Here is a 24,887-nt window from a genome sequence, read left to right as displayed (position 1 = left end):
CGGGACAAATGATTTAGGTTCACTATAACCGAAGAGAGGGTTCACTATAAACAGAAATATTAATATAGTTTTTAATGCATGCGGATCGGGACCAATGATTTAGGTTCACTATAAGCGGAAATATTAATGTACTTTTTAATGTGTGCTAGTCTGGGCATTGTCACACAATTGTACCTACACCGATTTCACATTTTTGATAATCCTACTTGTCTGTGGTGCAATAATCATGATGAAGATCTGGAACACATTCTTCTATTCTGCCCATCCATAAACCACAAAAGAAGTAAATTAAAATCATTAGTACCAGTTGCAGAAAACACAGCCTTGCAGTATACTGTATATTGACTACACCCTAACTCTGGCTACTAGCAACAGGCATCTATAATGAACACCGATCAAAATACCCCCTCATTTCTCGTGAAAAACAACAAATGAATAGACTACAGTGGACTATAGTGAACTTTATGTTGTCAGCAAACAGCTGGATACGTTAAGAAGATTGATTGATTAATGTATGCGGGTCAGGACCAATGATTTAGGTTCACTATAATCGAAGTGAGGGTTCACTATAAATGGAAATATTAATATACTTTTTAATGTATGCAGGTTGCGACAAATGATTTAGATTCACTATAGCCAAATGTTCACTATAACCGAGTTCACTATATCCAGAGTTGACTGTATTTAAATCAGTAGTCCCCAACCGGGAAAGTGGGGAGGGATTTTGAGAGTTTTAGGAGGAAATGTGTTTACTGAGTGTTGACTTGTGCCACGTTTGCTGAATGTTGTCTCCTGTAGACTCACGTTTTACTATTCTTTCACTTTCATTTCTCCAGTTTTTGCTACAACCTTTAATCATCGTACACCGACAACTGACAGACCACTTAAACATGTACAAACTTATCAACGAACACCAATCTGGTTTCAGAACAGGACACAGTACAACAACTGCCCTACTCAAAGTGACTGAAGACATGCGAGAAGCAATGGACAGAAGCGAGGTGACCATATTAACTCTACTAGACTTCAGTAAAGCATTCGACTCAGTTGATCTTGACCTACTACTTGCAAGACTAAGAACGTTATACTTGTCTGACAACTGCATTAATTGGATGGACTCTTATCTTTGTGATCGTCAACAATGTGTCTGGGTACAAAATCGGTTTTCCCCTTGGCGATACACGAAAGTAGGAGTACCTCAAGGCACCATGCTTGGACCACTGCTTTTCTCCATTTATATTAATGACGTGGCTACAAACTTACATTACTGCAAGTATCACATTTACGCAGACGACTTACAACTCTACATACACTCACGACCAGATGAAATTGACGCAACTATTGGCAAAATTAATCATGACTTGAATCAAGTTTCTTTATGGACGAAAAAGTTCAGACTTAGGTTAAATGCTAGTAAGTCACAAGCTATAATAATTGGACATAAGAGACTACTGAACACAATGAACGACAGACATATCCCAATTATTACAGTAAATAATGCCACTATTCCGTACCATTCCGTCGTCAGAAATCTCGGCATTTTCTTGGACGAAAATTTAAATTGGGAATGCCAAATAAAGGAAATATTCAAGAGAGTGTGCTATACCATGCATTCTCTTAACCCATTCAGAAACTTCCTCCCGCCAGAATTAAACAGACTTTAGTGCAAACCCTCATACTACCACTGTTTGACTATTGCGACGTAATATTTACAGACTTGACAACTGACCTTTCGAACAAGCTGCAGCGTGTGCACAATATGTGTGTCAGATTCATCAGTAATGCTCACAAATTTGACCACATTACACCCTCGTTCAAATCTTTATCCTGGCTGCAACTTAGTAACCGTAGAACACTTCATTCGCTCTCTCGTCTGTTTCGAGTTCTCCACACTTCTACTCCAAATTATCTTCGTTCCCGGTTTAACTACTTATCCTCCAGTCACAATCTAAACACCAGGTCACAGGAGAGCCAAATCCTAGCAATTCCTGCCCATAGAACATCCCACTGTTCATCCTCTTTTACTGTCTCAGTTCCCCGTGAATGGAATTCTCTACCTCAGAAGATTAGGGGCTGCCAGACAATAACCACTTTCAAGAAAAGGCTAAACGATTTCTTACGGGCGCAGCCAAATTGAAATTAAACTTGTGATCGAACTTAATACTTTAATTTAATTTAGATATGACTATCATTATTATTATTATTATTATTATTATTATTATTATTATTATTATTATTATTATTACATAATTATTTTATTGGTGTTGTGAAGACGAAAAGAATTGTCATTGTATTATATTAATTATGTATTATATTTTCTTGTATTTGTAGTATTGTATTGCTTTGAATTGTATTGTATTGTATTGTATTAATTTTGTTATATTCATAGCACTGTAGTAATTTTTATCATACTGGTTGAGTGGAAGAGAAGGCCGAATGGCCTTAACTCTGCCAGTTAAAATAAACCATTATTATTATTATTATTATTATTATTATTATTATTATTATTATTATTATTGTTGTTATTATTATTGTTGTTGTTATTATTATTATTATTATTATTATTTTCATTTTCTTGCAGTACACTGGTTTAAAATGATTGACTAGACAGTGATTGTGTTGTTGATTTGCAGCTGGCAGTGGCAGCACTTCAGCTCCGAGCACCAGCACAAGCACTAGTTCTAGTGCTAGCACTGCATCGGAGACCATCGTTGAAACAATGCTGTGGCCATATCAAGAAGATGAGCTGTTGCGCTATATCGATAATGAGGAGCTACCACCAGTGCTGGTCGACCTGCTGGAGGCATCGAGCCCAGAGTTATTTTACAGTGGCTGTATCATTGCAGAAGTTCGAGACTATCGGCAGGCGTACCCCCACTGTGTTTGTGATACACATCATGTACTTCTCCGACCTACCACTCAGGTAAAGAGTGCTGTTTAAACTAGAAGTACACTGACTTCAGATATATAAGGTTATTCAACATTTAGAAATAGATATAACATTTTTAAAAGTTGGCATAGTGGTAACACATTTGTATGTATCGAGCAACGGGATTTGTTCATTAAACACACTCATTTGTTTTGGTTAACGTGGTAACAGGTTTTGCTTATAATGTGTCAAAAGTAAATTTACTTCTTATTAAATTTTTAAATCATTATCATTGATTGTGTTTTAAAACAGTTTCGACTTTACAAGATCTAATTAGTCTTGTTCAGTGTTATTATGAATGTAAAAGAAGTTTAACAAATGACTTATGAAAATTCAGAGTTTACGGTTACCGGACAACATTATTTTGACAGCTTCAGAATTTTGTTATACCAAATTTACGAAATCGTGACATTGAGAACATAATCTTCAGGCAGGATGGTGCATCTTCCCATATTTATACACCAATTAAGTGATTGTTATGCAACATGTTTGGTGATCACATAATAAGCAGACATTTTCCTAACACCTGGCCAGCGTGTTCCCCTGATATCAATTCAGCAGATTTTTGGCTGTTGGGTTGTTTAAAAGGCTGAGTTTTTTTAACTAATCCGACTACCGACGAACTAAAATATGCAATTTCGGAACAAATTGAAGATATTCCACCAGACATATTAATAAACTAGCCATACCCGTGCGCTCCGCTGCACCTGTTAGAAATAAATATAAAGTAATTACGTAATTAAAATAGGACGTTTGATCCAGGCAACATTTGTGTTTGTTAGAAGGATAAATCGTTTAATATGTTACTTAATTGAAATTGTATTTAAATAATTAAATTTCGATCATTTTGGTCCAGAGAGCACTCATTTGGTGCAATGACAATTCCTTTAACATGTTTCTTATTTGTTATTACACGCAACTATAGTTTAATGAAGATTGACATATCATTTAGTTTTAATGTGTAAACTTTATATTACTTGCTATATGGTTCCATTGAATTATGGTAATAACTTAATTTTAACCCTTGTTTTCTGCATCTTCAGTAAATGGCGCGTGACCCACTATGGTTCTGAAACCTTCAAATAACTTAGATAGTGATACAGGATAAACAGTGATATGTAATTATATTTCTTTCTTTCGAAAATGTAAGAATTCACGATCTCCTATGTACCATTGCCATGGAATGAATAAATGTGTTTTTTCTTCCTACTCAAAAATTTTATATTTTTCACATGGAATTACTGCAGGAACAACAACGCTACAATCTGAGGCGGCGGTGAAAACATATTGTATTATTATTTTAAAAGTCTATCAGACCTACCAAATTTTGCATAGAATAAAACTTATCGGAAATCATTTTTAAAGAAACTTTTGTTATGTAACATTTTTCACAAAAAAACAATAATAAGCGAGATATTTCGATTTAATTCAGGCCCCATTAAATGAAGTATTTTGAATGCCATATAGCCTAAAATCTAAATTACAACGAACTTAACTTATATTTCAATTTTCATCGAAATCCGTTCAGCCATTATCGCGTGAAAAGGTAACAAACATCCAGACAGACAGACATACAAACAAAAATTTCAAAAAAGCGATTTTCGGTCTCAGGATGAATAATTATACATGTTAACACCAATTATTTTTGGAAAAGGGAAAATTACCAGAAAATTGTCGGCTACATATTTATTACTATATTATATTATATTATATTATATAAAAAGTGCGTTGATAATGGATGTACTCCGATAAGAAAGGTTTTAATTTGTTGTGGGGGCTCTTGAATCTCAGAAGCAACAACCTTTACAACAGCGCAACATAATCTGCTTGGCTCATTACCCAATTTTTTTTTTGCATGGCATTTATTGCATATATAGTCTATTTTATGTATTTTAACATGATTCGATTGAGCATAGTTAAAATTTGAATTATAAAATAATGGATTGCTAAGCTAATGTACTATTACTGCATACTAAATCAATACACTCTCGTTGTTCATTAATTCTCTGAGATTAAAATGAGTGTGTACATAAATATTATTTTAAGAAATACAGAAAACGAATGTACAAAAAAGCCTATCAAATTTTCTGTGGATAGGAATGGTTTAATAGCTTTCCATTGTTGCTGTCCAAGGCCCCTTTTTCGATTGTTGTTGCCCAAGGCCCCTTATAGACAAAGTCATTTGTTATTTCATTGCACCATCTTAGATGGCGTTATTTTAATTTTAAAACTCATTTATCTCATTAAATATCAGTCCTATCAAAATTTTGTGAAGAATAAAATTTATCGGAAATCATTTTTTAAAGAAACTTTTGTTATGTAAAATTTTTCACGAAAATCAATAATAAGCGAGATATTTCGATTTATTTAATTCAGGCCCCTTTATAACCCCCCCCCTTTTTAAATAAAGTATTTTGTATGCCATATAGCCTAAAATCTAAGTTACAACGAACTTAATTTATATTCCAATTTTCATATAAATCGGTTCAGCCATTATCGCGTGAAAAGGTAACAAACATACAGACAGACATACAAACAAAAATTTCAAAAATGCGATTTTCGGTTTCAGGGTGGTTAATTATATATGTTAGGACCAATTATTTTTGGAAAATCGAAAATTACCAGAAAAATTTCGGCTACAGATTTATTATTAGTATAGATGCTGTTCACAACATAGAAAAAAGATTGTTGCTTATTGAACAAAATGGTGGACGTTTTCAGCATTTAAACTGAATCCAATAAATCCCATATCTTTATGAGTATAATAGCCGTTTTCTGGTAGAACACTGTTAACAATCAGTTACATAAATGTGCTTGTAACTTTCACTGCACTGATAACTGTGTCAGGGGTGTATTTTGCAGGCTACCGGGGCTACCGGCGGTAGCCCAAGGAAATTACAAAAGAAAAAGTTTATAATATAACATAATGTAATAATTTTGTATTATTAGTTTTACCATAGTAATTAAAATTAAAGTAATTGTTAGATATATTTTGTGTAATAACAGGGTCAGCGGTAGCCCAAACCCTTTAACCATTATACGCCACTGAACTGTGTTCGGTTTCTGGAAAGTTAACTGTAGATTTATAAACTCTTACAGCAAACAGTTCAGTTACATTTGTGTTTAGTAACTCTCGAACTTCCTAGATGTCTCCACTAACATTGTGACTTGCACAAGGCCATTTAGATCATAATACGACGCAATATAATCAAAATGGCAGTGAGTTTGTTTTACGCATTTGCCACTATGATCTTCATTTGTTTCCTATTTCCGCTTGTAAACATTGGCGCATTATTTACATTCATTCAGCTTACCGTATAAATGAAAAGTGGATAGAAGGAAACGTGGGTATGTTGAAGATGCTAATTCCATATTATATTGTCTGTATAAACACAAGACTATCCTAATATGTCACAGAAACAAGGAGTATTTATTGATAGGTAGTAGATTACATAAAAAATGCTTAAAATGTTGAAACTGTCACTGAACTAGAACTGTAGAAATTATTTATCATAAATTATTTTGTCACAGAGTCAATACGAAATAGTAATACAGTGGCATCGCTTATTGGCATATGTTAGAATCAGTACTAACAGAGAAGTAACCACAGAACTAGCTGGAGTTAACTGCAGAAGTACAGTTAACTGTGAAGACGAAGATAACTGTTGTTTCGGAAACTCATCGATATGTTAAATCATAAATAACTGTGTGTCTACAGATAACTGTCGTTCCAGAAATCGGCCATAAGTGTGTTCTTGTTTTGTGTATATCTTAATTCTTAAAAAGGTTATGGCGACATCAAAATGTAATTTACTTTTGACTAGCCCTATAGATTCGTATTTGCAGTGTGTGCTCTTAATCATCACCAGTAATTTAATGTTTGCCATACTTACTTGCTAGTTCTAACTCACTTGAAGGTGTACTGATACAATATTACTTAGCAAGGCTTCCTTTGCTGCTTTGGTATCTCAGTTGACAGAGCACAGGATTATGATGACTGCAGACCGGAGTTCAAGTCCTGGTGATGGCAGAGTCATGTTTGTAGCAAACAAAGCCAAGGTTCCTGAGGATTTCTCTTGGCGTTTTCCTGTTTCCCTTCATCATTTCATTGTGGCACTGCATTTCACTAACTTAATTATTTATCAGTAGGGCAAGGATTTTCATGATTTAGCATATTTTTTTATATAAGGTCACTGAGTTGCTAAAGTATACAGAAATCCATTTTTCGAAAAAACTGATTAAATTAAGGTATAATAGAAGCCCGATATAAAGAGGGACGAAATATTGCGGATTCTAATATAATGCAGTGAAGAATACATCCTCCGAAAGATTAACACCATTATTAAGTTATTAGTAAAATTCTTAATTGTAGGGATTCAGTACGTAATTTGCATAGAACAAATCTGTATTCTACAGTTTATCACTAACCCTATCTCGAGTTGAGTGGGAATCCTATGCTATTTCTAGCTTGCTTTTACTATAATTTCGCGTTACTCAGTGTTTTGATTCCGAATAGTTTTGTGAAGTGCCGAGAATTTCTACCGGTTAAAAACCTGCAGCAGCCGATTTTGGCAATTTTCTTAGGAAACTCTTCTCACATAGATTTCTATTTTTAGGCTCGCATATCTGATAACTAGCAACCATACATTTGCGTAGTATTGAGTCTTGAGTTCAGTTCACATGCAATGTCCCAAAAAAAAAAAAAAAAAAAAAAAAAAAAAAAAAAAAAAAAAAAAAAAAGCTTACTCAATGAGCCACAAACTCAAAATAATAATTTATTGCTTAAAGAACAGAGTGTGAAAGACAGTGGGGACTGTCAAGCTATAACATGGGGGTGAAGTGTGTCTCCCAACACACGTATTATATCCGACTTCTACTGTACTTTGTTAGAGCATATTTGTGCATATTTGGCAATTTTTTCGTGATAAAGCATAAGTATTTTAATGATCTATTGGTCATATTATTTATCATATTTTTATCTTTTGAAGTTTTTTTGTACTCTTGTCTGTATCAAATGTTGATTTCCTTCATTCTTTGATTTTCTTAGAATTGTGTTCTTTCGTTTTTCTCTGGTAAAATTTTAATATTTCCTTCCTCCCCTATTCTGTGGAATGTGCAAAATGGACTTGATTCTAAATGTTCACGAATATTTGTTTATTGTTTTCACGAAGGTAGAGAAAGAGGTGGTTAAGTATCTCACTACCAACTGGATGTGAAAGTAGGAAAAACCACTTAGTTGGCATATTTTAGAAAGAGGAGTGTATGTGTGAAAGACAACGAAAGCATTAGAGTCAAGTGATATTGTTCATTTTAAATTTGCTCTCATTTTATCAGTAGAAGTAGAAAAAACTTTTCTATATACAAATCTTTGTTAGCTTACAATAGACAATCATATTCATTTGAAAATTTGCACAAAGTATTAATTGTAAATTGCAACTCAGGTCTCATAATATGGATACAATTAAAGTTTATTAAAATAAGTTAGCATTTTCTGTTGTGAATGAAGTTTATATGTCTTGAAATTGCTTAAATTTCACTTTTTTCTCTTTGGTTGTCATTCTAGGTAAAGTTTATACTTCCAAAGTAAACTATAAAAGAATATTTAAATTTGCTATGGAGCTGGCTACGGACTGGAAGGTCCGGGGTTCGATCCCAGGTGGTGACAGGATTTTTTCTCGTTGCCAAACTTTCAGAATGGCTCCGAGGTTCACTCAGCCTCCTATAAAATTGAGTACCGGGTCTTCCCCGGGGGTAAAAGGCGGTCAGAGCGTGGTGCCGACCACACTACCTCATTCTAGTGCCGAGGTCATGGAAAGCATGGCTCTCTACCTCCATGCCCCCCAAGTGCCTTCATGGCATGTTACGGGGATACCTTTACCTTTTTATATTTTTTTATATTATAGAGCATATTTCTGGAATTTTTAGATCATACACACATACTTATTTTATACTGCATATTCCGGCGAATTTTAGATCATAAAAAACCTAGCTTTATTTATCAATATTTCAATAGTGTTCACCCAAAACAGTATGATGTGATGTAGTATTGTAACTGGTATAATGATTGTATCTTTAGAACATCATGCTTAGAGTTCACATATACTCAGTTGAGACATGTAGACCAAAAACATTGGTGTGCAAATTATTTGACAATTAAGTGAACAATGTTACAGTAGAACCTCTATTATCCGTGGTAATGAAGGGGGTTGATGAAACGGTTAATCGAAAAAATCGGATAATCCGTACCATAAAATATTTTCTTAAATTAAGTGAATAACACTTGAATTTTCGTCATTTTCTCCGTAGTCTTGTGTTTAACACGCTTAGTAGTGAGTCAGAAGTTCATTAATTTAAGTTCGGTTGTCAACGACGTATTTTTAAGGGGTAAGAAAACTCCTTGTAATGGCTGTCAGCAGAAAGATATAAATAGTATAGGTCTCATGTTGTAGATTTACATACTATACACACTTTATCTTTGATTTTTTTCAATTGCTCACAGTTGGATCATCAGTATCATATTCTGATGCGAGATGACCCACAGTTTCTCTTTCCCCAAACCACATAATTATTTGCATTTTGTTCAATACTTAGCACAACATGTTTCTTTTGACACTCATGGAATACATTTTATATAGAAGTTGTAGAGTACAGCAACTTGAACAGTACACACAAACTGTGTAAGTGTAAATGCTTATGATAACACTCTCTAGAAAAAAACCTATACTAATATAACATACAATAGAATTTACTTCATATGTTTTTGTAGCAAAAAAGAAAGAGCGAGAGAAAGACAGTTGGATAATCTGCCAATCGGTTAATAGGGTGACAGATAATCGGGGTTCTACTGTATATGAATAATCAGTTCTGTTTGATTGTACCAAAAATTCATTTATTCGTAGTTTTCTGACGAAGGACAGGTCTGCCTGGATTTTGTCTAGAAAGACTGTGGCACTAATTCTTGTTGTCACCACGGTTCTCACACATCAAGGCATGTCCGTAGCAAATTTTATTAAATTATGATCATTACTTTGATTTATATAAGCGAAAATCTGGTGCTGAGAGCGAGTGAGACACTGCGTAGATTTCATCTCCGGTTTCTGGTATCACAGTTTCAAAAGTGACTGAGAGTGGTTGGCTTTTTGGACGAATATTCGACTAGTTAATGTTAAAAGAAAAGCTTTCAAAATTGGCTATTATCTCGTCTACATACTGTTCTTATTTTATTGGCTTATTTTATGACGGTGTATCAATATCTAGGTTATTTAGTGTCTGAATGAAATGAAGGTGATAATGCCGGTGAAATGAATCCGGGGTCCAGTACCTAAAGTTACCCAGCATTTGCTCATATTGGGTTGAGGGAAAACTGCGGTAAAAACCTCAACCAGGTAACTTGCCCCGACCAGGATTCGAACCCTGGCCACCTGGTTTCACGGCCAGACACGCTGACCGTTACTCCACAGGTGTGGATCATGTTCTTATTTTAAGTTCGAGATGGTAGCACTGATAAATCCCAGTAATGCCATCTGGTACCTATCTAAAATACCTGCTTATGGTAATATTTATGTCAAACTTTTGGATATTTTACACTCGTGATACTAACCATTATTTCCACAGTCTCTGCTGTGTGATGTGAACTTGCTGACTGCTGATGGAGAGTGGAGTGCTGAAGACAGGCTCGCCTTAGAGAGTCAGTTGGTTCTGGCAACTCAAGGTCCTCTCTGCTTGGACCCCTCACCTGCTGTCTCCATTGTTAGTAACCGTATGCAATACCACCGTCGTGCTCTCAACACTGAACCTCTGAGACGGTGTGCTAAGAAGTTTTCTCAGGTACTGAAAACAGTTCAGTGCTTTATTATTCTGTATATTAGTAACTAGTGTTTATAAATGATCTTGCCCCCCTAATAAAAGATGTAGGTCATCCCATATTATTTGCAGATGACACAAGTATAGTAATTACAGCCAATAACTCCAACACATTCCAATCTTCAACAGAGGAAATTCTCTTCAAAATATGTGACTGATTCTCAGTCAATAAATTACTATTAAATTGTAACAAAACTAACATAATTCAGTTTAAATCCTGTCCAAATTCAACGTCTCAAATTTCTAGTGCAATAATTAACGTTAGATCCCTATTAGAAACAACGACAACCAAATTTCTTTGCTTAAATGTCGATAATGTGTTAAATTGGAAAAATCATATTAAAGAAATTACCCCCAAACTAAATTCAGCATGTTTTGCTATTAGATCTATGCAAAAGATAGTAAATATGAATACTTAAAAAACAATATACTTTGCATACTTTCACTTGGTAATGAGTTTTGGAATAATATTGTGGGGAAATTCCACAGATAGTAACAGTATATTTCTATTACAAAAAAAGAATAATTAGAATAATAGTAGGTGCCAAATCTAGGGAATCGTGTAGTATTATTTAAAAAAAAACTACAAATAATGCCCATGGCTTGTCAGTATATCTTTTCATTAATAATCTTTCTCGTATGTAATCGTGAAAACTTTGTAACTAATTCAACAGTTCATAGCATAAATACACGTCAAAAAAATGACTTTCATACTCCATTGGCAAGTCTATCGTGCTATCAAAAAGGAGTGCGTTATATAGCAATAAAAATTTTTAATAGCCTCCCTATCGATATAAAAAACGAAACTCAAAACATAAGATTATTTAGGGCCAAATTAAAGAAATACCTAATTTCTCACGCCTTTTATTCTGTAGGTGAATTCATGACATTCAATAACACTTCATGAAATTGATACTAAAACTATGTGTTGTACTAGTAGAGTATATTGTAAATCTCGTCTGTAAATTTGATCTAGACTGTGACTATAAATGAAGACTTTATAATAGTATTAAGTTTTTTGACTTGTTCCATATTCTAGCTGTAAAGCAATGTATGAATACCATGGAATGTTAATAAATACAATACAATACACTAAGGCTAATCAAACATGGCAGATGGACATCACTGACAAGGTTTTCCAGATATTGTAAATGAGAGTAAAAAACTTATCAAAAAGCATATATACATATAGTCAGGAAAGTGAGACGGTATGTGATGGTATGGAATACCGCCACTGGTTTCTATGGCCAGAAAACATACTGTTAGTGAAAAATGACATACTATCACTGAAAAAATGTGATCGTAAAAATTTGTTTGTACATTTCTTCACAGCAGAGAGTACTATCTGTTTGCTTCATAAATCTAAACCACAGCCTTCCGGAACCATATTCAGTGTGTATTTAGACACGCTTATTTGATAAGCTCAATCCCTGAACAGTAGTATTTCAAGTATAGAAGGCTGTGGTCTGTAGCTTATGGTGGCCATTGTTGCCAATTTAGTAACTGTCATTTTTTGTGTTGCACTTTTTATTAATAATTAAGTAAGGCACTTTGAAGCTTTACCATTATTTTAAATTATAAGTCTCAAAGGACATTGTAAAATGATCTAGTAAATAGCTGAAGTAAATTGAAATTATTTTATTAAGAAATTTAATGTGTTGCGTAAGCTTCAAAGATTCGCGTTACTGACTGTATGAAACAATTTATTGTATACATCATTTATGTCTATGTTGTAAGGGAGGGGGGTATGCCTTTTTTTAAATCTACGTATGCCAGATGAAAATCTTGGGGTAGCATATATAAATGAAGGGTTTTTTTTTTTTTTAAATAAAAACAACCATAGTCCAAAAACATAAATTTTCAGGAGAAACCAAAAACTATCTGGCATGGGTGTTGTTTACACTTCAAGTATGAAATTCATGGGAAACTGAAGTACATTTATAACTTAAATTGCCTCATAGAAATACAATACATGTGTAAATACAGGTAACAGTGGACAATGGTTATTTTAAGAAAAAATATTCTCCTTTAATCTTCTTTTTATTTATTATATCCTGTTTCTTTTCCTTTCGTTGCTTACGTTTCTTCCATGGGGTTACTTCTGCAACTGAAGATGACTCCGTAACTAATACAACAATTCACATGCCAAAGTATTTTTCTCTGAGGTGGCTTTTGCCATGTACGTAAGAAGCAGTACTGCCAATCTATGACAGGGGATCGGACAGTAATGCACAATAATTTAAAAAAAGAAGATTAATAGGTAAACAAAAATATAAAATACACAAATGAACTCACATCTTTTAGCTACTTTTCTACATAGGCGCCAAGTTTCTCAACACATTTCTCCCATCATGGTACCAGTTTTAGTATACCCTGTTCATAGAAGCCCATTCGGTAGGAGTATAGCCATCTGCAGACAGTTGATTGCACTTGTGCATCATAATACTCATAATACAGTCCAGGACTGCATAAAGATACTTATTTCATGAATTATCTAGATTTTGGCCTTCATGATGTATCAATAATGTTATTTAATTTCGTGTTATTTTCTTCACAGCCTCGTGAAAGTCGATGTTGATTACAACAGACAATAATAAAGAACAATTGACCATAACGGGTTCTGGTGTTTTGCAGGTTTCAGTGAACAGGAAACGGAAACTTGACCAGTTCTCTGCTCATCATGACATGCCATTACACGATTTTATCACTCGAAGAAAAGCAAGAACTCGTAATGGATCTGTTTCCAACAGCAAGCTGCTCAAGAAGGTATGATCTGTGTTTTATTGCATGGACTACTACATCTGGAATGGTGTGTCTTCTTTTGTCTGCAGTTTACTACTATAAATGGTAAACATTAAGAGAATCAGTTTGAAAAATAAATGAAATCTTTTTATGTGTAGGGTTATATGTTTGAAATTGATGACAGTAAACATACTGTATGTTTGCATTAAAGCATAAACATTATTTCATTCACAAAAGATGGACTTGATACAGAGTTATGCTTATCAATATTTTCATAAGTATAATATCAGTATATCAATACAATATCGATATGTGTTTACTGACACATGACTAGACTAGACGGCATTTAGGAAGGCGGTCAACTGCTATATGCGCCGTAGCATTTCTGGTATGTGACGTCACAAGTTTGTACAGTGCAACCAATCGGAATCAGTCTATAACAAATACTTCCCAATTTCGTTTGTTCACGTGTGAGTGTTTCAATACATTGAATAAGTAAAACTAACATTTTCTGTGTGTGTGTAAGATAAATAAATGGAAGAAGAAACTGTAAAAAGACAAGTATTGCACAGGCAGGCGTGGAAAATAGTGTTTAAGGTGTATAATTATTTTAAAAACGTTAACGAGCAGAACACTGCTGGCCATCTTGATGCTGGCTGCAACGTTGCCAATGCACAAGAAACGACTGCAGAAGCATGTGGTGTAAGATTGAGAACCGTGCAAAGAATATTGTTAGTGAAGGAAAGAGGGTTTGTTTGGTGTCATGCTTACAGTAATCAACGGCTAAGGTCATTATTGTCTTTTGATAATTTAAATTCTCTCCTGCGCTATTTGTATTGCACATGAGGGTGAAGTACGATGTGGCAATGTACGCTTCCTTGCTCTCTCTGTCAGTCTCTTTCGACGCAAACGCTAGCAGATTACCACCTTCCGAATTGTCGTCGACTCTAACTACTTAAAATCTAAAGAGGGAAGTGATTGATTGTGGTTTTCATAGAAGGAAAAGACTAAAAAAGGCACTATTGTTAGTGATACCAATAATTAGTTCGTCAGTATAACTAGAACACTATTTAAATGAGGCAGTAATTCCAAGGAATAATCTCATGAAATGGTGGAAAACACAGTGCAGTTTTATAAGTTGTTTCAGCTGTTTTTGATTGTGCTCCATAATAATGTAAATTATTTCCTGACATCCCACAAAACAGCCATCTCAAGGTTCTCGCATTAAAAATCAGCAACCAAGTCTTGTTTAGATAATACAAAAGTGATTTTTTCAGCCATGTGAAAATAATTTGTCAGTGCAACTACGTCTTGTTTAGATAATACAAAAGCTGTTTGTTTTCAGCATGTGAAAATAGTTTGTCGGTGCAACTAAGTCTTGTTAAGATAATACAAAAGCTGTTTGTTTTCAGCCATGTGAAAATGGTTTGTCGGTGCAACTAAGTCTTGTTTAGATAATACAAAAGCTGTTTGTTTTCAGCCATGTGAAAATAGTTTGTTGGTGCAACTAAGTCTTGTTTAGATAATACAAAAGCTGTTTGTTTTCAGCCATGTGAAAATGGTTTGTCGGTGCCTCCTCCCCCAACCCCGAATCCCCTGGAGTCATCGATGCCGGAACTCAGTATACCTGAGGCTGGTGTAGATGTGATGAGGTTTGCACGAGCGTACGATCGTCCACGTGAGACAAATGACTGCACCCCTCAGCTTGTAGAGGAGTACATCCTGGAGACAGAGCGGGGCCAAGGTCGGATATACCACATCAAACTGTCCATCCTGCAGCGACCCTCGAATGCTGAGTACCTGGGCGAGCTTTATGTTGACAGAGACTACAGAGAAGGCGAACGCAATGGAGCAGCCTGCAGGTGATTGACGCAAGATAGCATCACCACCGACCATCACATTTATATTATCAATCACCATAATCAGTTATCATCATTGTTGCCATCACATCACCACTGCCACTTCACTATTATCATCACCAGTATCATCCCCTGAACTTAATCACTACCACCTTCACATCAACAACTGCTATAATCAGTTATCATCATGTCATAATCACGTCATCATTGCCACTTCCACTTGCACTGTCACTACTATTATCACTATTATATTTCCATCCCTGACTATTATCATCACCTCTATTGTGAATACAATCATCACCACTGTGACCACCACGGCCATCCTCACATATCCAACCTTCACAAACCTGCTGATCAGGAACTGCAAACAGGCGTGGGTTCGATTCCTTCTTGGGTTGATTCACTGGTCAACAAAATTAAACATATTTTTTGTTAAAAGATAAAGAATGGGTGATTCTTATAGCATTTTTCGTCCTGATTTCAGATCTATTTTCAAAATTTTTCTATCACCCAGGGTTTTTGAGTAATTATATGAAACGTACTTCAGACTTTTCTAGTCTTGATACCTTGTAACATTTTACCTAAAATTATATTTATTTACCTAAAATGTTTGTGAAATAGATTTTAGGCTATACTTCGCTTGAGAAACATCTCTTTTGAGTGTCCAGCAGTAGTCTGACAGAATATTTGGGCTCCATTTTTCTTGGTAGTATCTTTCCATTTCAGAAAAATCCTGATGAAAATGCTCCCCATCTTCATCGCTCACTACCCGAAGGTTTTGAGGAAAGAAAAAAATAGATGAGAATCCAAAAAGTTATTTTGAGAGATACATTACACCCTATCAAGTTATAGTTCTGAATCAGTTCACTGACAAGTTCTCTGTTATCTTCTGATTTATGGTTGTTAGAAAGTAAAAGTCTGTTGAATGATTCTTAGGTTCCCGGCATATCATTGGAACTGGAAAAGGCATATGATGGGATCCTTTTAGCCAACCAGTTAGGCTAATAGAATTACATGGAGCACAACAGATTTCAGGGGCCCAGTTCTTATCCTCATCTATTTTGAAATCAAAAGAACACTCCTAAGCTCTTTTAACTAGTGTAGTAAAATTCACCTGTGTGCTTTCAAAGTGAATTAATCACAAACGTAACAAAAATTGTTTGTGATTTACACAGTATTTCGAGGTATGTTTCACTTTACGAGATATTTTTATCACATTTAAAATTAGGACAAAGAAAACACGGGTTATGCGACTTCTTTCATGATTTTAAGTCCAACTCAACTGAAAATTAATACTACTGTATCCCTCGCAGTCTTATAAGGAATAAAATTAAATCTTATGAATTCTGATTTCACAGGCAACAGCAATCTAAAGTTATAGGTCAATTGTTAAAGCAATAAAATGAAATATTTGAAATATTTTCTTTCCATTAGCTTGTTAAGGACTGTATACAACAATAAACATAAATCAATTTTTCTAAAATTACAAAAAAAAAAAAAAAATGGTGGGTGGCCACATTTCATTTTAGGAATCAGCAGATGACATTACATAAGAAACAGCAGAAATTGTACATTTAACAAAATCATTGTTGACCAGCGATTACCTGATTGGAATTTTTCGAGGTTTTCCCCAATTGTAAGGCGAATATCAGGTAATTTATGGTGAATTCTCTGCCTTATCTCGCCATCACCAAATTCCATCAACCCTAACTAACGTAATGGTTGATACAGTGTCGTTAAATAACCTACTGAAAAGTCATCAACCACAATAATCAGTTATCATTGTCGTCATCATCATCATCATCATAATCATCACATCACTACTGTTACTACTGTATTATCATTATTACTCATCACATCACTACTATTCCTACTGTATTATCATTATTACTATTTCTTTCTCTTGACCATTTATCATCACTACTGTTACCATTATTTCCATCACCAGTCAATGTAATTAGTTAACTGCTACCATCGCTACCATCTTTACTTTCGTCCTAATTATCATTAGCATTGTTTTGACCACCATAATCAAATCAATAAATTATCATCACTGCCATCATTATTGCTATTTCTTCCCACTGTCTGTATAATCAGTTACCATTTATCACTTAATTGCCACCACCATTAATTATCATCACTGCCATTGTCATCACCACAGTAGTATCACAACCACATAATTTCTCATTATCATCATCATATTCATGGCCATTAATCACATTGCTGCTAGTGTTGTTATAATCACCAATGTTAGTGTCATCATCATCAGTTTTATTACCATTACTGATTATCACCATCAGTGATCGCATTATTGTCACCATATTATCATTATCACTTCTTTTATTATTGTTATCATTGCAGTCAATGTTACCATCATCTCCATTTTTAGATTTTTGTCCTACATCTCGTTTTGCTCTCACTGACATAATTTTATAACAGTCTTTATTAAACACGAATGTGTACAACTTTCAGCCATTTTTTATTTATTCTGGAAAACTGCCTTGAAATTTTACAGAGTGAGGGTGATTGTGGAGTATTGGTAGAATGATAATGATGATGGTGTTTGGGAAACGAGAGAACCCAGAGAATAGCCGTTATACCTGTTTTGTCTGGTACAAATTTCTTCATATCCCAGATGAGGAGTCGCCATGATGGGAGGCAGACAAACTAAGCACTTGGCCATGGGCGAGAGTTACTTATATGTTTTTAAACCAGTGTTTTACACATTCGCTTGTAGTGGAAATTCTCGGTTAAGTGGTCAGCATAACGAAAGTCTAACACTTAATAAAACACAGGGCAAAAATTGTACATCTAGTCCCTTTGAGATGGGGTAAATGTTCATTTCTCTGTCGGAAATCAAACCTAGGTTTATTAAGATTTATTTATTTTTATTATTTCTTCAAGTCTAATAATTTAAGTATGAAGGTAATAGAAGATTTAAACTTCTTTCTTATGCTTTCAAAACATATACTTTTTCTTAAAGTTGTTTAACTTGTCAAAAAAGAGTATTAAAAAAAGAAAAGAAAGAAAGTAAAATCAAAAGGCTTCATTCACTTATCAACTAATTGAATTTGTTGCTCGAAGAACAGGAGGGAGCTGAATATTTTAATTTATTTTTCTTGAAATGTAGGATAAATGAATATTGCAAGTATGTATTTTTTTCTTAAGCCATTCAGCTGAAATAGGGAAATGCCTCCCATTAAAAAATCATCCAATTGACTAACATTTCACTCCGTTTGGTGCAAAGGAAATAGCAATGTATTGATCGATAATACTACAGTTGTTTACATATCTTGAAATTGAAATATAAATCTTATCTTGCTGTAGATTCTGCCTTGGGACGAGAGCGCAAGCAAATCGGTACATTCAGCAGTTCACAGAGATCTTCACGGAGGAAGGTCGCAAGTCAGTTAGGATAACTCACATAGTTCCTGGACAACCCACGAGAGTGAGCTGTACAGCAGGCATGAAGGAGAGAGATGCCCGTGCAGCGCAGCAGGCACAGGCACAGGCCCAGGCCCAGGCACAAGCCCAGGCGCAAGCACAAGCTCAGGCACAGGTGCAGGTTCAGCAATTCCACCCACTCCACGTGCAAGCACAGCAGCAGACTCAGCTTGTGCAGGCCTCGAACCACGTTCAGCAGGCTACGAACCACATCCAGCAGCACGTGCATGCCCACCAGACACAAGTGTTGAGTCTTGGCAACTCCATCGTATCACCACCCCCCACAAACGTTGCCAATTCTTCCATAAACAGTTTATCAACTCTGACGACGCCACCAAATATTATGAACGGAACAGTTGTTGCGCCCAACATTGCTGGGAATAGTGCAGTGTTGCCAAATGTTACGAACTCAATAACTTCAGTGTCGGCAGCTGTGGGTATGGGAGTTGGGGTGTCTTCGATGACAGGCATCACATCACAGAACTCTATCAACAATGGATCAACGCCATCTTTGACATCGGTAGGTGTCTTACATAACGTCGTAGAATCTGTTTTTAATAGTTTTTATCTTCTCTTTATGATAAAGTCACAACTTTTTTTTTTTACCAAGGTCTGGTACACATTAAATAAGTTTGCTCCAAATGGTGGTTGGTTTTAATGCCAAATACTGAACAACTATAGTCCGTTTCAGGAGTCTGTGGAACAACGCTGCACATAATGGTAGAGAGGGAGAGCAAGCGGGTGGGTGGAGCCAAGCAGTGCATGCTGCCACAAATTTCTGATAGCCACTTTGAAGTCAAAAGCAGAAGAGTGAAGATTGCTCTGATTTAATGATTAAAATGCTTTCTTGATGCAACCGTTCCCTTGCCATGTATTCATTGGACCAGCATCTGCATCACTACTTGTGCAGTGGACTTATTTTCAATCTCCTGCTCCACAGACTCTTAAGGGGTTAGGTACAGCTTATAGCAGTACAATTTTTGGAAATATTCAACATTTTTTTCCTCCATTACTATACCTTCTGCAATAATGAAAATTGGTATGTGTAAAACACTGTCCTTCTGCTACATGAAAGAAATATTTTCACGATTTATTTATTTATTTATTTTTTTTTGAAAATTAAAAATGTTGGCAGTTCACTGTGCAGTGATGAAGCGTTTCCCTCATAACCCATAAACTTTTTTACTTTTTCTTGTTCTCTCTCTTTTATTTTATTGCTGAAACTCATGTTTACAATATCATGCTCTTTCAACTACATTCTTTAACAAATATTTTTTTTTTTATTTTGTGTTAGAGGAAAATACTGATATTTGACCATTTTCTAAAAAGAATTTATTTTTTATCAGACAGTCTATCAAAGGTAAAGTGATTTTGCGTCATATTATAGATGTGATATGCGTAAATCCACACAAAAAATTTCATCACAGAATGTTGGATATTTTTTAGTTATGAGGGAAATACTACATCACTGCACAGTGAACTGCCACCATTTTGAATTAAAAAAAAAAAAATTTAAACATAAATATTTTTTTTAATCTTAAAAATATTTTTTCATATAGCAGAAGGACAGTGGTTTACACATACTAATTTTCATTATTGTACAAGATACAGTAATGGAGGAAAAAAAAGTAGAATATTTCCAAAATTTTACTGCTGTAAGCTGTACCTAACCCCTTAAGACGGACTTTTAAGTCATTGGCTTTTTTAATTAGTCTTGGTTTAATTGAATTTGTGCACTTTGTACTAGTGCCTGTGCTGGTTCATTACATAGATGACACTGATGAGAAAATATGAATTAGTGCATTCTCTACAAGAAGTTTCCAGTTATTTCCAGAGTGACACATGTCACAAGTGTTTAGAGACTAATGGCAGACCATTAGTACTATTTTCGAGAGTTAGGACATGATATTAATTTTCTGCGGTCAGAACAGCAATTGGATATAACATAGGTCTTTCATTAATACATTGTGGTGACAGGTGTGTTGTTAGTTTTATAAGTGTAGGGCTTGAGACAGTCGATTTAAGAGTCCATTTGGCATTTAAAATCTTAGTTGTAATGTTACAGCTCACAGAGCTGCCACATTTGTCCAGTGGCTGAAGTTCCGAACTCATAATTCTGTGCACCTATACTCTTTTCGCTGTAAGAAAAATCCTAAAGTAAACACAAGCACATGGCTGTCATATCTGTGATTGGCTCCCAGTCAAAACACTTACATGATGCAGGAAAATATAGTACTGTATTTGGAAACCATAACCTTGTATTATTTGAAAATAAAAATTGAATTCTAGTTATTAAATACAATAAAACATGTAACTTCACTCATATGTAAAATGCTATGTAAAAGAAAAGCTACTTTTATATTTTGTTATTTATTTTGAAAGGCGATGAATGATAAGAGTAATATCAAGGTAGTCTGTTCTTGTAATATGCTGGCACCACTTGAGCTTGTTCATGTAAGCACGTGATAGTATGGCTTCTGCATCCTCTGTGTGTGGTTACTAAACATAAGAGTGGAAACCCTCTAAAAAACGGAAAGAAAGAAATAGTATTGAATTTATATAATAAGTTCAGTAAGTTGAATCCAATTAATTATAAAGTAAGAGTTTCCTAAGCAAACCAATGCATAGTAGTGAGGTTAGGTCTACTTCGAGGAGTAACAGGAAATGTTTAACATGAAACAGAATGTACAACAGTGGGTGGGATCACTCACTGAGAATCTCTGGTGCCAAACTTCGGCCAATCAAGCCTCACTTCAGTCATGTGCCATTGTTTACTGTAGGATTATTCTTACAACGAAAAGATTATAGATTGAATTCCTGCTAATCTCATGATTTATGACTTCTGTTGTGGAATTCGGTGATCCGGGTAACACAGGAGTTTTCTCTGGGAGCTCCAGTTCCCCTTCAAATAAATCTCCATTCTTTCATCTCATTGTGTCCACGCCTGTGGAGTAACGGTCAGCGCGTCTGGCTGCGAAACCAGGTGGCCCGGGTTCGAATCCCGGTCGGGACAAGTTACCTGGTTGAGGTTGTTTCTGGGGTTTTCCCTCAACCCAATACGAGCAGATGCTGGGTAACTTTCGTGCTGGACCCCGGACTCATTTCACCGGCATTATCACCTTCATTTCATTCAGACGCTAAATAACCTAGATGTTGATACAGCATCGTAAAATAACCCAATAAAAAAAAATTCATCTCATTGTGTAGACCAGTCCGCTATGGCAATCTTAGGCAACAACTCAGTTGATATAAATTGAACTAGTTTCATATGGGTGAATGACAAACAATGAGGAATCCACCATTAGACAAAAAAAATTAAAGCTCATTAGATTTGATTTTTAACAACAAATTCCACAATTTGGGACATCTGGCCGAAATCTATGGCTGACCACTAGGATCCAGAATACAAAGCAGAGGTTAAATGAAAAATACAATATGATTGCGGAGAGAATACGGAACAATGATAAATTTAAAAATAAAGTACAATTTGAGTTCAGAGAAACATGAGATGAAAATACATTGAAGAGTAATGAGATGAAGTGAAAAAAAAAATTACATACTATTATACAAGTGATTGTGTAAAATGGATAATGAATCTCTCAATACCATTAGACAAATTTTGTTAATGTCCTCGTTAGAAAATTTAAGACAAAGGAGAATGGTTTTGGTTAACTTAAATGAAGTTCCCCTAGTGCCAAAAAGAAGTCCTTTCACTTCCCATGTATTAATATTCATTTTGTATCTCTCACTGAAGTGAGGAATACATGGGTTGTAAATAGACTTCTTTTCATTGTTAACGTTGTTGGCTTGTTGATCATCCTTCTCGAAACGGACAGTGGGGTCAAGAATGAGGCTTCTTTGATTCCGGCGATCGATGGCTATAATGTCTGCTCTTCTCGTTGACCCATTCTCAGCCAAGCAGTGCACTTCTTCGTAAACCTCCCACTTTGCCTTCCGAAGAGTGGTTGCGATGGAGCTTCTCACTTTATGGTGGCGATTGTTCCTCAGTAGTTCTCCTTTGGGGCAATATCTTTCCTTACGTTATGTATCATAGATCTATAAAACATCAAATATTGTACATTGTTTTCCAAATGTTGATGACTCTACACTTAAATCATCGTACCTGCCTAATATGCTACAAATATGCAGTATGTTATAAATAGAACTTGAAAAATTCGGGTGGCCCAAATTTTGTTTCTGGGTCTGTACATTCCTTCTATTTAATTTTCTAACAGTTGCATTTTATAGTCTTTGTGAAAGAATGTCATTGTGACATCAAGTGACCCCATTAACACCACATGTAGGTGCTGAAGCATGATGATAAGAAAGCTTAGGTTATTCCAAATAAAGATTTCCAGCCAGGTTGCAACTTTCTCTGTGTAACACTCACGATTCATGCTGGTAAAGCAGGAAAGCATGGTGTCGCAGGATGTCAGGAATGCCTTGTTAGCCAGATATAATAATATAAAGCAATAGATTGTAAGATCATTATGAATCCACCTTAATCCAGCTCTTTAGCATTTCAAGGGTGAAGATCCACCCTTCAGGTTCTCTTATCTAATATTTTCCTCCTCAAAAAGATAGATCAGTTAATTATATTGCATTAGGACTTTTTGTCTTTACCTCTAGAGATATTCATATTGACAAAAGGATGTCTGTAACAAATAATGATCAGTGCTGTCTGTTTTGTATTAGTTGTTTGAATGTTTTATTGATCAGTATGAAACTAAAATATTTGTATTTACCATATTTGTTACATTATAAGAGCATTTTTTTTTTGTTGTAAAATTGCATCCTTAAAAAGTGAGGAGCGTGTTATATTCGAAAGAAGTACTAATATTTTCCTCCTCAAAAAGTTAGATTGGTTAATTATATTGCATTAGGACTTTTTGTCTTTACCTCTAGAGATATTCATATTGACAAAAGGATGTCTGTAACAAATAATGATCAGTGTTGTCTGTTTTGTATTTAGTTGTTTGAATGTTATATTGATCAATATGAAACTAAAATATGGTTTGTATTTACGATATTTATTACATTATAAGACTCACTTTATTTTTTTTTGGTAAAATTGCATCCTTAAAAAGAGAGGAGCGTGTTATATTCGAAAGAAGTACTGCATTTCCAATGCTTTGATGGTAATGAAAAAAAGTCTGCTTTGGGAGGATGACAATCAAACAGATTTTAGTGATGATCTGGATTTCAACTTGGACATAGCGATGGAGAGTTCAGATATAGAAATGAAAGAGGGTCTGAACGTGATGTATAGACAAAATATTTTTATTTTTACATTCACTCCTATAATATGCCTTTTGTATATGTTTGGCAGTGGTGTGTGTTATATTTGCCAGAAAACTTTTTTTTTTACCTTGGCATTCTCAAATTTGGTGTTCATATTATAATCGAATAGATAGTCACCTTTGATAGTGTAGTTGGTATAGCATTGGCCTTCTGTGCTCGAGGTTGCAGGTTCGATCCCGGCCGAGGTTGATGTCATTTAAGTGTGTTTAAATGCGAAGGCTTATGTCAGTAGATTTACTGGCATGTAAAAGAACTCCTGTGGGACAAAATTCCAGCACACCGGCGACACTGATATAACCTCTGCAGTTGCTAGCGTCCTTAAATAAACCATATTTTTTTTTTCGAATAGATATGGTAATTAACCATTTCTTATGAATGCACTTTAATTTGACACATTACACTGATCTTTCTAGGTATCTGATACTAGTTTTTTTAAAACGATTTCATTCAAGAGCTCAGTGATAGTGAACTAGCTCCTACTGTTACTTTGTAAGTCTCAGTGTTATGATAATTTGTGATGCTAGCCACTAGATCCAAGGTTTATTAGTTGTAAACTTTTCTGTTTTTTTATAGTAATGCACATAATTTCATATTGAAACATTTGGATTAACAGAAGCTTGCTGGAAATTTCAAATTTTAATATTGTAAATGCTGGGTAAAAATTTATTCTTAACATAGAAAGATAAATGGAACCAGAAAGAATGGTTTAAATAGCTTGAAAATTGCTGTAATGTACAGTGTAGTTTAGT

General features: G+C 34.9%; 1 protein-coding gene across 1 annotated transcript in view; it reads left to right on the top strand.

Annotated features, from left to right (window-relative positions):
- Spt20 overlaps positions 1–24,887 on the top strand; it is a 104,358-nt gene that overhangs the window by 17,056 nt on the left and 62,415 nt on the right. Inside the window, exons 5-9 of the mRNA XM_069824196.1 lie at positions 2,634–2,923; positions 10,544–10,756; positions 13,427–13,558; positions 15,083–15,396; positions 18,721–19,357. Coding sequence (XP_069680297.1) covers positions 2,634–2,923; positions 10,544–10,756; positions 13,427–13,558; positions 15,083–15,396; positions 18,721–19,357 — 1,586 coding nt within the window. The remainder of the gene's footprint in view (positions 1–2,633; positions 2,924–10,543; positions 10,757–13,426; positions 13,559–15,082; positions 15,397–18,720; positions 19,358–24,887) is intronic.

The sequence above is a fragment of the Periplaneta americana genome, chromosome 4, assembly GCF_040183065.1.
Source record: "Periplaneta americana isolate PAMFEO1 chromosome 4, P.americana_PAMFEO1_priV1, whole genome shotgun sequence".
NCBI lineage: Eukaryota > Metazoa > Arthropoda > Insecta > Blattodea > Blattidae > Periplaneta > Periplaneta americana.
Note: the sequence above shows the minus strand (reverse complement) of the source record. Positions and strands in the feature narration are given on the sequence as shown.